Source organism: Triturus cristatus, chromosome 4_1 (genome assembly GCF_964204655.1).
Source record: "Triturus cristatus chromosome 4_1, aTriCri1.1, whole genome shotgun sequence".
Classification (NCBI taxonomy): domain Eukaryota; kingdom Metazoa; phylum Chordata; class Amphibia; order Caudata; family Salamandridae; genus Triturus; species Triturus cristatus.
In genome coordinates, this window is record NC_140585.1 from 804,575,671 (window position 1) to 804,589,064 (window position 13,394).

Sequence of the window (13,394 nt, forward strand, 5' to 3'; positions counted from 1 at the left end):
GAGTGACGTGGTGTAGAGTGGAATGGTTCAGGACAGAGTGGAGTGATGCAGGGTGGAGTGCAGAAGTATAGAGTAGAGCGGAATAGAGTGCAGTTGCGTAGAGTACAGAGGTGTAGAGTGCAGTGGTGCAGAATAGATTAGCGTGGCGTGGAGTGATACAGGTTGCAGTAAATAGAGTGCAGTGGCAAACTAAACTGCCATTTAGTAGAGTGGTGCAGAGAGCAGTGGCGTAGAGTATAGTGGTGCGGAGTAGAGTAGAGTGGGGTAGAGTGCAGTGATGTAGAGTACAATGGTGTAGAGTGGCATTGCGTGCAGTGGCGTAGAGTAGCATTGAGTTCAGTGGCAGAGTGTAGTCTTGTAGAGTGTCGTAGAATGCAGTGGAGTAGAGTGGCTCAGAGTAGAATAGAGTGGCGTAGAGTGCAGTGAAAGCGCAATGGTTTAGAGTCTCGTAGTGTGCACTGGTGTAGCGTGCAATGGCGTACTGTGCAGCAGTGCAAAGTAGAGTGACAGAGAGTGCAGTCTTGAGGAGTAAAGAGGTGCGGAGTAGAGTCCCAGTTTACACAATACGTTTAGATGAAATTATTTTAATCTTCAGTTATCAAAATCTTGACATTCATAATTTTAAAATACCAATTTAGTGACATAAAAAACAATATTTATTCAAAACATATTTGATTTTCATAAAATTCCAATAAAAAGACCCAAAATGTGGCAGAAGTTAAGTCTTCGCGCGTTTCGGCGCGATATGCGCCTTCGTCAGGAATTGCCACAACTTAATCTGAAAACAATAAAAATATATACTAAGAGCCAACATAACATGTTGTAATAAAAACAATTTCATATTGTAATTAATGAGCATTTACACTGAGATACATATTTATAATCATAGTTTCTTCACGCCAACAGACTAATACTCATGAGAATTGAGCAAGGCAGTCTATAGATAGAAAATGAAATGGAGTGTAAGAAAGGTAAGATCAGAAAACCCCAATATTAGCTATATATCACCTAAATGTCAAATCCCTATATGTATGCTTACATTTAGGCGATTGCTGGATGGCACGGGACTGGATAAGAATAGCGTGCCACGTTTCTTATCTTTTCAGTAGCGGTCCGTGGAGGGAGTTCCGTGAGGCGGGGGAGGGGCAGGGTGGGGAAATGCAAACACCGGAATATGGATGAACGGAGGTAAGTACACATTTAAATAGATAAAACAAATTTCTTTGCGTGGCTGCATCGCATTTTGATGAAATTTAAAGATGAAAATTAGAGCAACATTATTCATGAATTTAAGTATTATATAATTTATTATGAATAATGAAATACTTTTTCCTAATGAAGATATCTGATTGTTATATGTTGTTGAAGTTGTGATAAAGTGGAAGGTATTGTGGTCATCAATACCGATGACAATGAACACAAGATGTTATCCATGCTAAATGATCAAACTTTCTACTCTAAAATAGCATCTAACCCTATAAATAGAATAACAAAGAAAATACAGATTTTGACCAATCAGGCACTGAATGCAGGGCAAATTACATCTAAAGAATATGATTACTTGAATAACACCAAAGGTAAAACAGCATGTATTTATGGTATGCCAAAAATACATAAAGACATGAAAAAAAACCTGTATAGACCGATAGTATCTGCTATTGGTACAGTTACAGAACCTCTGTCAAAGTTTATTGATAATCAGATAAGACCTTACATTTCTAAAATCCCTTCATATGTTAAGGATACTAGGGAAATGATTAATAAAGTAGAAAATATAAAATTTAACCCAAATACTGACATTTTAGTGACTAGATTTAGAGTAACTATATAGTAATATCCCCCAAAAAAGAATCACTGGTAGCGAAGGAATGGTTTATTGTTGAATTTTACATACATTGTTCTAAATCATTTATAATTGCAAGCTTAAACATAGTTTTAACTGAAAACATCTTTTAATTTGGCCGAAATTTATTTCAGCAAATTAAAGGAGTAAGCCTGGGGGCTTCGGTAGCGCCATCTATAGCGAATATTTCAAACGAGACAGGTTTTTCAACAGAGATCACCTTCTCAAATCAACTTCAAAAACAAAAGTAAACCAGTTGGTATTTGTTACAAAACATTCTACCATTAACACCAAAGTAAAGAAAATTATAAATTGTAACTGCCATATTTTAAATAGTGACCCTGAACAAAAGAAAAAATTAGTGAAACCTTTATTTGCATATCGCCGAAACAAAAATATTAAAGATATGGTAGTCCATTCGCGCTTTGACTCCCAACTCTTGAATCAACCTTTTATTCAAAAATCAATTAACGGCAGTATACCGATTAAAGGAACAGTGAAATGCTATACTTGTAAGTCTTGTGAAATGGTCATAGAAGGTGAAATCACGGTCCATAATGGATGTACCATTAAGGCAACCCATTTGTGGAACTGTAAAACACAGAATGTAATTTATTTAATTCTCTGTCCCTGTCAACTAGGTTACGTTGGAGAAACCTCGAGAACAATTCAAACAAGAATCACTGAGTATCGACCTGCCATTAGGACAGCTAAGCTAACAGCACCCTTAGTAAAACATTTTATAGAAGAGAATCACAAACCAGAAGAGATATGATGGCGAATTCTAGAAAAGATTAAAATAGCAGACGACAAAGGGGGCCAAAAAATATGCAGAAAACAAGAGGTCTATTGGATTTTCTCTCTTGACACCTTCAAAAATGGATTAAATAATGAACTCCCTTGGGAGAATGCAATCATATAATTAGCTACAAATAACTATTTGCCATAAGAACAAGATACTATAAAATGTCTCTTAAATTAAACAACATTAGCTGAAACATCGAATTGTAGATAATGGACACTTTCAAGCCAGATTTAAATATAGAATGATAAGGAAATGTCATTTTCTATTACTACAAGAATTGCTTTCATAATAGCAGTGAGATCGAACGTAGAAACTGTAGAAAAGGGCATGACTGCAGGAATTTTATTTAACATGATGACAATCAGATATCTTCATTAGGAAAAAGTATTTCATTATTCATAATAAATGATATAATACTTAAATTCATTAATAATGTTGCTCTAATTTTCATCTTTAAATTCCATTTCAATAGGAGCAAAAATATATATTAATAGAAAAATAATTGCTACAAGAGATACACAACATGAAGGTATTAAATAAGACTAGGTCCATAATATAGTCAAACTTAAAGTTGTTTGGCCCAATAAAGTTAAAAAACAAAACAAAATGGTCTTATGAATATACGCTGACACAATGATCACAAGCCAAAATCAGCGTCATGGGTGAGTTATCCCAGTACTCAAAAATAGGTTTACATTCTAGCCTTAATCTCCCTAGTTCCCCTTCGATAAATGGTGTGTACCAATAGGGAAGCAAGTTCGGCATTACGCGTATGTAAGAACGTCCGTCAACGTCATGTGACCTCAGTGGAAGGGATAGTCTAGCATTTAAAACCATAGAGTACGTGTTTCAATTTGATACCAGAAACACGATTTAGGAGAAGCATGTAGCCGTTTAGCACGGCACCCCGATACAACGACGGATTGTTAAAAAGGTAAGACAAGGCGAAATAAAGGGATATATTTCCAAACTTGAAGTAATATTGAGATATTTTAAACTACTAATTAGGGAATAGTAACAAATTTAGCGGCATTGTTTGCTTTCTCGTTTTTGCAGGAGCTATACTGCATCTCGTGGATGTTCGCCATTTATGTGGACAGCCTTAATCAAATTTGACTGTAATTTTAACTTTGTATCAGGTAATACATCCAAAATAAATTGTTCTTTTTACAAGTAAAAAGTATTATGCGGGCAGTCATAATTAATTAAAGCCCTCATTTTCTTCGGGTAAATTACCACGTGCATACATCGAACATGAAAAGCGAGAGAAACTTTTAATCTACACTAGGTTAACTTTTAAATGCGTTTAGTGTATAACAAATCAATACTATAATGTGACTATAATGACCAGAATTATTCTTATCTTTATTTTTAGAATCAACTATTATTAAACTTCCGCGGTATTAGAATAGAATAAAGAATTATTAGAAAATAAAGCTCCTCAGAGAATAATGGGGAAATCTAGAACTCAAAGGTAACTGTATTTTCTAATTTATAAACGTTTACTTAACTCGATTATGCCAAGCAATGTCTAATATAGCCATATTGATTATTGCAGATTTTAACATATAAATGATAAGAAACGTGGCACGCCATTCTTATCCAGTCCCGTGCCATCCAGCAATCTCCTAAATGTAAGCATACATATGCGGATTTGACACTTAGGTGATATATAGCTAATATTGGGGTTTTCTGATCTTACCTTTCTTACACTCTATTTCATTTTCTAGCTATAGACTGTCTTGCTCATGAGTATTAGTCTGTTAACGTGAAGGACCTATAATTATGAATATGTATCTCAGTGTAAATGCTCATTAATTACAATATGAAATTGTTTTTATTACAACGTTATGTTGGCTCTTAGTATATATTTTTATTGTTTTTAGATTAAGTTGTGGCAATTCCGGACGAAGGCGCATACTGCCCTGAAACACGCGTCGAAGACTTAACTTCTGCCACATTTTGGGTCTCTTTATTGGAATTTTATGAAAATCAATTATGTTTTGAATAAATATTGTTTTTTATGTCACTAAATTGGTATTTTAAAATAATGAATGTGTCAACAAGATTATGATAACTACAGATTAAAATAATTTAATCTAAACGTATTGTGCAAACTCGATATTTTTACACTGAGTCAATCAACGTTAGTTCAATTATTAAACCTTCAGGTTGCCTAGGAATTTATTTTCTTCTGTATATTTACCGTGTCCTAGGAATTGTTTTACCAATTTATCAGGGGGTCCTTGTTACTTACATTTGTGTTATAAGTAGAGTGCATTAGAATAGAGTGCAATGGCATAGAATGTAGTGTTGCAGAGTAGAGTGGCATGGAGAGGTGAAGAGTGCAGCGGGTGCATAGTAGAATAGTGTGGGGTAGAGTGCACTGGCATAGAGTAGAGAGGTGTAGATTGAAGTGGCGTAGATTGGAGTGGTGCAGAGCAGAGTGCAGTGACTTTGTGGAGTTGCATAGAGTGGAGTTGTGTGGTGTAAAGTGGAGTTTGCATGGTGTGGTACAGCACTGCCATTACAGACAACACATCTTCAATTTAAATGACCTTTATAGTTGCACACACATACAGTTTTACTGATAAAAGTATACAGTGCACAAACGATAATGTGTGGAAATGTCATCACCTATTGAATTTGGTTTGTTTAGATCGCATTAAAATTTGTTTCCACCACACATCAAAATTAGCCAAAAATCTGCTTAATTTAAACTTTTCTAATTCTGATATATTCCGAAATATCTGCACAGTTCATTTACAGACATTTAAATTTTGTTGTGTGCTGGAAAAATATTAAACAACATTGTACAGCCTTTCTCAAGCACATAACCAGTAGCCAGCATGATTGTCACATACATCTCCTCACTTTGAAGTCAGAGAAAGAAAAGTAAACACCTAGCTTCCTGGAAGACAGAGCCTGAAATGTGACCCCTCTCTCTGAATGCACATCAAATGTGACAAGATAAGACCAAGATTTAAAGGCCTGTTTACAGAAACCTAGTACTGTTGGAAGAATACAGCAAACAGGATTTGGGCAACAGAAGGGACAAACTCAAGCTGGACAGCCTAGAACAGATAGGCCAGCAAATATAAAGCAAGCACATGTGAGTTGCAAACTACAAAGTCAATGGGAGCAATGGGTGGAATGCATTCCTAGGGAAGCTTTCTGAATGTCCCCAAAATGTTGTTAGCAAACCAGACACGTGTGCTATCTAGTAGCCTTTGACCTAAAAAACAATGGCAATGTCAGCCAGGCTATCAATACTTTAATGATTTCCAATTTCCATTAGTGCTACTTTAATGGCCTCTCAGAATACCGTCTGCCAGATGTTCAATAGATTACTATTACAATCCATGATATCTGCCCAGCAATGCCCAAGCAATGGCAACTCCCAAAGGGAACCATGCACTTTCTCATCTACAATAGCTCTCCTTTGGCGGAGATGTAGAAGGTGAAGATGGCTACTCCTAATGAACTACCACTAACATCTATGAGGCTGATCAACAGGGAGCCTATCAGTAAAACAATCAATAAAGAACAATCACCATTCTTTATTTCCCTCAAGACTGGCAGATGGTAAAAAGGACTAGCTATGGACAAAAACACCACTTGTAAAAAGGTGTAAATAAAAATCTTCACCTCATCAAAAAACACTTCAATGGAAGACCCATCAAAAGTTGCTGAGGGATGAAAATGCGCTTCTTACAATCATATCTATAGAAAATTAGATTAAGGGCCAGTAGCCTAGTATTCAGAGATTCTTGAGTGATAGAGCAGAAAAAATAACTGAGGAGCAATTACCAATGCAGTAAATTACAGGATTCTTGGATAACTTACGACCTTAATGTGGCTGTGACTACTTGTCACACACTGCACTTACATAACAACAAAATGAAAGGGAAGGCTATCCCGTGTTAATGGCATGGTCTACTTTCACTTTTGATTAACAAGGGGGAGACAGCGATGGAAAGTGGACACTGTCCCATTTCCAGTGCTCAGGAATCACACTGGGCAGGTGATTCGCAAGCATGGCTTCACTCCAGTAGACACCAGGGATGTTTTCTTGCAAGGGGAGTAGACTCCTTGGCATGGGCCTGTGCTCCTCCATCCTGGTCAAATCGGTCTTTCTGTCGCCGGACCGGGGAGTAGAAATGGGGTATTACCCCCAATCTGCTCCCTCGCCCCAGGGAATTGTTTAGTGCTCTGTTTTTGTGGGTAGCAGGCCCCCTGGTCATGGGCCTGTGTCACCCTCAGGCATGGTAGTCTTTCTGGCCTCCTGAGGGCAGATTGAGAGAGTGCATCCCCAGTCTGCTTGCTGGGAGAGGCAGAAAAACACATTAAACACCAGGAACAAAATGGTCCAAAAACAAATAAATAAGAATGGATGAGGCAGGCCCATCTAGGCATTGGGGGTTGCTCCCACCCTAAGGAGGACACACAGTCTTTATGCCCCTCAAAATATGGGGTAAAACACAAGTTTGCTGTATTTTGGCTATTTTCTAAGCTCCCACCAGGAGAATCTACAAAACCTTTGTACCTTTAGAATCCCCAAGATGTGAGAAAAAAAGGACACAAATTTGTCTTGGTATCTTTTCGTGGAAAAAAAGGTTGTCAGAGCTTAAGTGAAAGTACCTAAAACATTTTTTAAAAATGGCTCAGCACTGGGGTGAGAAGAGCCTCAGCAGCTAAGGGGTTAAACCTCCAGAAATCACCTTAGATTGTTTTAATTCGATCAATCAATCACACAAGACTTATATAGTGTGGACAATAACCCGTGAGGATATCCAGCGCTGAGGATCCTGCTGCGGAGGTAGGGCACAGTCGAACAGCTGGGTCTCGAGTCCTTTCCTGAATTCCAGCAGAACAGGTGAGGTTCGAAGGTGAAGAGGGAGGTCGTTCCAGGATCTGGCCACAAGGTGGGAGAAGGAATGACCTCAGCTGTAGTTATGACGTATGAGGGGGTGTGAGCGAGGTGAAGGAAGGCAGAGCGTAGGTGTCTGAAGGGTAGATTTGTTTAGGATTACAAATGAACTTCTCTGTTGAGACCACTGATTCCTGTGACCAACAATCTCAACTGTGTTCAAGAGGCCACACAATATCACATCAAGGGTCACTCATGACTGTATACAGAGGTCATTTCAGATCACTTTCTAAGTCACTTGAAAATGAGAACAAAAATCTAATCTGCAGCACTAGTAACATTAGACAAGAGTTTCCGTGATTCCCCCCCCCCCCCAAAAAAAAAACAATTACAGCAAGCACCTTGAGCAGATGATATCCATCCCTAGTCTGAAAAAATGGCAGTTCCTTAAACGTGTCCCCATGACACAGCTGGCTATCATCATATATTTCTCCTCATCAACCTCTCAACAATAAATTGTTTTAATCACGAGAAAGTGCCATATATCATTTTGAAAGTAGAGATTGTTTTATTTTTAGAAAAGTAAAAACTATTCTGATCTACACCACATATTAATTGAAAGGGTAGGCCCCAACTCCCAGGTCCACCGTGAGATAGCCACTTTATCGATCAAGAACATCTCAATAATTCAGGTCATCTCGTATCAGAGCAGTGAAGGAAAATCTTCAAATTACATGATTAACAGGAAGTTGCTATATACTAAATAATTCAATGGACTGTGCCAGTAATTATTCTATAGCTCCTGACTTGAAGGACAATGCTGACATATACAATAAACGTGGTGACTGAAACAGTCACATTTGAGCCAAAGAGTTTGGTTACCTTGGGTCAAAGACGCCTGCTGAGTGGCAGGATGATCCGCAACAGGACTGCAACATCATCAACCTATGGTTCATCTTCTCGAGGATTTCCTGGTCAATGGTCTTGGCAATGTTGGTGAGCTGGTGGGGATCTTCAGTCACATTATAGACCTCCACAAACACCTATAAAAATATTAGATAAAAAAGTGTAATGTGTCATTCACTAGGAAGGGATTAAAACACTAATTGCCATTGTTAAAATTATTTTCTTGCAAACCCGCGATTACAATATTAACACAAATTAACTCCTTACCTCTAAAACAAATAATTTGCAAACTCGGTTTGATACACTTTATTTGATGCACATCGTTCATAAATATGAACTTCAGTCAACATATTTTGGTATCCATATCTCCAGATAAAACACAAATAAGAGATGCAACATGTTGGGGTAAGTGAGATGAAAATATTTTTGGTCTATACATAAAATATGAAGACAATCAAACACCTGCTCAAATATTTCTCAAACATCAAGATATTTCTGCCACCATCCTTAATACAATTTGGAAGGAACACATTATTCCTACAAAACATTATGCCCTAACCCGCTGACGCACTCATGCCAGGAACTTCTGAATAATCATCAAAAGCAAACTGGACATGGCTACATAGGTCAAAGCCGTCAGTGCATCCTGCTTCCATACCCTGAAGATGCTGAAGAAAATCTTCAAATGGCTCCCAAGCAGCACTAGAAAAGTTATCACTCACGGCTAGTCACCAGCAAGTTGGACTATGGGAACACCCTGTACATCGGGATCACAAAGAATCTCACTGGAAGACTACAAACCATTCAGAACTAGGCAACCAGACTCATCCTCAAACTCCTACACAGAGCTCACAACACACCATACCTCAGGGAGCCCCACTGGCTCCGGATACACAAATGCGCTCATTTCAGACTCTTCATGCCCACATTCAAGACACTAACTACATAATTTAGGCCCCACCTACCTGGACAGTTGCATGTCATTCCACCAACTACCTAGACACCTCCACTCCACAAGACTCCTACTCACACACATCACATGTATACACAGAACCAGATCAGAAGGACGGGTCTCCCCCCACATCAGAACCTCCTCTCCTCATCTTGAATTCCACAAGAAACTGAAGACCTGGCATTTTAATTAACTAACCTACCATGGGGAGGGATAGGTACACTCACTGGCTCAGCACAGCATACCCTCGCAGGTGATAGTGCACTTTAAAAATACACATAACACACAACATATCACACAACATAACATAAGCCTGGTCTAAACATTTACCAGGAAAGCACATTAGATTTTAGTGATTCGACAACTTGTTGTTTTTTGACAACTTAAAAAACCTTTAACCCCTTGAGTGCCCCGCCCTTTCCACGCCCTGTGCCGGGCGTTTCATTAGCGGGCGGGGCTCATGACGAGATAGTCTCGTCATGGGCACAGCGCAACCGCGGCCCATGACGAGACCATCTCGTCATGGGCACTCAAGGGGTTAAAGCAACAGGCCTTATGCACCCTATAAGGTTGTGTAGCTCTTGCTCCATTTTTCTATTTTGTTATTATTTTCAAAAGGGTTAGCTGCCTCATCATGTAATGTCTACATTTGAAATCAGAAATAACAAAACTCCTGAAGTGTTCCAGGACTGAACAGATAAAAATTAATTCCTGGGGGAAATGTTGATAGACTGAAGCACAAATGACCAAAATGAATTGCTGAAGAGACTACAAAGACCGAAAATGGAGTCAGATGAGCCTTCAAGGGACACCGATCCAGGAATGAGCCCCAGAGCTGTAAGGGCATTGCTCTGTAATGGCAGCTACCTCGCTGTCAAGAAGGCATGCACACTCACAAAAGTAACAGAGTCCTGGCCATCAAAAAACTATCACCTGAGGCATCTGCAATCAAGGAAAACAACCAGGGAGCTGTGACACTGAGAAGTCAGCTGCAGAGCAGTGAGTCAAAGGCTTTGTGTGGGAGTGCTTATGGTCATCCTCCACCCCGACCAAATCCCCACTGGGCATGAACAAAGGCGTAGATGAACACTTTAACCCCCATAGCAGGTCGCCTGTAAGGGAAGCTGCAGTGTTACATGATACATATCTGACCCAGATGAAACAGACTTTAGACCTGGAGAAAATCCGACCCTGGCTACAGTGGTGATAAAAGTCAAAGAAATTAAAGCCATAATCAGCGGATTAGGAGCAACCCCTCACCATAAATGCTCCGGCATGAATATGCCCCACAAATCTCCACTGCTTAAATACAGTGAAAGTTAGTCTTGAGATATGCTGAATCAGAACTTGGGGATTAACAGTCAACCTAATATACACTGCCCATTGCAGACCATTAGTTATGTAGTGAAATAACTACAAAATAATATCTACAAGTTAATATTAGAAAGAAGTAACAGGTGGAGACTACAGAACTGTGCATACGACGGCTGCAATCTCTTTCAGCTGCCAAAAACACAAAAGAAACATGGCGTGATCGAAAGCTACCAACAAACTACAAGCTGCTAACAGAACAAACTGATGCAACAATGATTGAAATAATAATGCAAGGAGAAGCCAACAATTCATCGCATCCCACAATAACAGACAAATAAGACAGAAGATGGAGGTGATTGTAGCCAACTGAGAAGCACTTGACAGAAAAATTGATTCAGCAGTGGCAGATGTGAAGCTCCTTAGAGCCAATCAACTGATCCAACTAAACAGATCAGATTTCTTGAACATAGAGTGGAAGAGTTGGAAGGTAGGTTCCCAGAGAAACAATGCATAAATTGTAGGCTTATCTGGGAGTATATCAAATACTGATGTGACTGGCTTTGAGGAAACCTGGCTAGCACAAACTGTGGCACCACAAGGACCAAGCAATATGGAGTCAAAAGCGTGCATAGCTTCCACCTTTGGGAGCACCCCAGGGACGAGTGGTGTCATGTATATTAAGTTTGTGGGACACATCCAGCAAAGAGCGAGAGAAGCAGGGCATTTCAAAGTGGAAAAACAGCAAGGGGATGCCGTTCCCTTGCTACACAGCGGCATTGCAGGAACAGCAAGCTTGTGTTTTAACTGTCAAGAGAAAGCTGAGAGATCTGAACATCAAATACTTGTCACTTATCCTGAAGCAGTTAAAAATAATAGTGGATGGCACACAAGAATCCTAAGCAGGCCTGGAATTGAGGGGGACCCCCTAGTACACAAGAGACCAAATGCAGACAAGTCAAAAGGAAGAGGCGTAGAAACTAAAGAGCCCACTACATACATAGGCCCAGGAGGGAAGTGGTCTATGGAGAAAGAGAGCAAGCAATTGCAGCAGTCAATGATACGAGAGACTGAAGATACCACAGCGAGACATTGAATAGGACACGGACACTATGAAGTCAGCTAGGTGGAAGGAGTCTCTGAAAGTCACACGATCACCAAAACTAATACCTAAATCAGACGTTGAGGTAATTTAATAACCTATTTATCAGAGATACTGAGGAGGAACGTGAATACACATGATTAATAATGCTTGTTAATATTTTTTTCCCCATATAAATCATTAGTATCAACTAAGTAGCACTGGGAAAAATGCACAAGCCATTACTCCACAACAACAAACCATTTTAACCGAGATGGTTATGGACACTTAAGAACTAGGTTTGGAATTAGTTTTGGACAGGGAGCCATTGTCTTGCTATCTGTTTTTTGAGGGGATATGAGGGGGGGGGGGTCAGTGGGAAGATCAGTCAAGAGTTTAAAAGTGTCAGCAGTAACTACGACAAGCTACATCATTCTACAAACACCAACCAGATTTGGCTCGGTAATTGCCATTTAAAAAAGTACAGCAGGGCCATTCACAGAAACAAAATAAGAGTCTTCACAAACAGTAGATGAAGTCTCTCCCGAAGATAGTAATATAGAATATCTGAGGTCCAAAAGATACAAAATATACAGTTATCTAAAAAGACTCGCATCACAAATAGCTCTCCCAGAGAAGATGAAGCTCACCCACGGGGAAGTACTGAAAATTGCTAAAATAATGGAGGACAAATATTTGCCACAATTTCCTCAGCATTCACCTAAGAAGCACTTCTTTGGGTAAGTAGGCAACACCATTTGTAACCAGTATTAACTACATAGATCAGGAAGGCCGATATGTCATGGCGTCTAGGGCCACTTAGATGCAGAGGATGTGCTGTTAGCAGGCATCTATGCACCAAATTCAGAACAAAGTCAATTTTATATCAAAGTATCACATATACTGTCTTGGCTACCCTCAGGTAAGAAAAGTAATGTCATGAGACTTGAATAGCATATGTAATGTGAATTTGGACAGATCAAATCCTCCTTTTCCCAATTCTCCAGCGATAAGCACAATGCAGGCTCTAGTGGGATGGGTGATACAAAAGATATTGGTAGATATCTGGCAACTGAAATACCCTGACACGCAAGATTATTTGCACTGTTCCCAAGCCCATGATTTACATGTCAGACTGGATATGATATTCCTCAGGCAGCACTTTAACACAAGAATTGAACATGCAGATTATCTCAGCAGAACTAATTAGTGGAAATGACCAGGGCTAGAAGTAGGGCATGCATTCCCACATGGCGTCTCCAACCCACAAATCTAGAAGACCCATTGTCCAGAAACATAATCTAACAGGAAACTCAACATTATTTTCCGGAAAATCACAGCACCGCTATAACGGAATAGGAGGCATTCAAGAAGGTGATCCGCCGTCACTCCATAAACACCACATTTGGAGTGAAAAAAGAACTTATGCATGAGCTATACTCTCTTCAAGGAAGATTAAGAGAGCTTGAACATACACTTGTCTGGGATTCAATCAGTAAACAAAGGTACTCAGAGATAAATCAATGCTATGTGATAATACTAGAAAAGATATGTTGTTTAGGCTATAAAACATACAACTCTAAGAGGCATATGCAGGCAGGTAAAGCTGGCAAGATGCCAATTTGG

The 13,394-nt window shown here is 39.3% G+C and overlaps 1 protein-coding gene across 2 annotated transcripts in view; it reads right to left on the minus strand.

The window, feature by feature from the left end:
* The window catches only part of GNS (glucosamine (N-acetyl)-6-sulfatase), a 250,164-nt gene that overhangs the window by 4,186 nt on the left and 232,584 nt on the right, over positions 1–13,394 (minus strand). For both annotated transcript variants that reach the window (XM_085653417.1, XM_085653416.1), the window contains exon 13: positions 8,401–8,561. In XM_085653417.1, the coding sequence (XP_085509543.1) occupies positions 8,401–8,561 (161 nt within the window). The remainder of the gene's footprint in view (positions 1–8,400; positions 8,562–13,394) is intronic.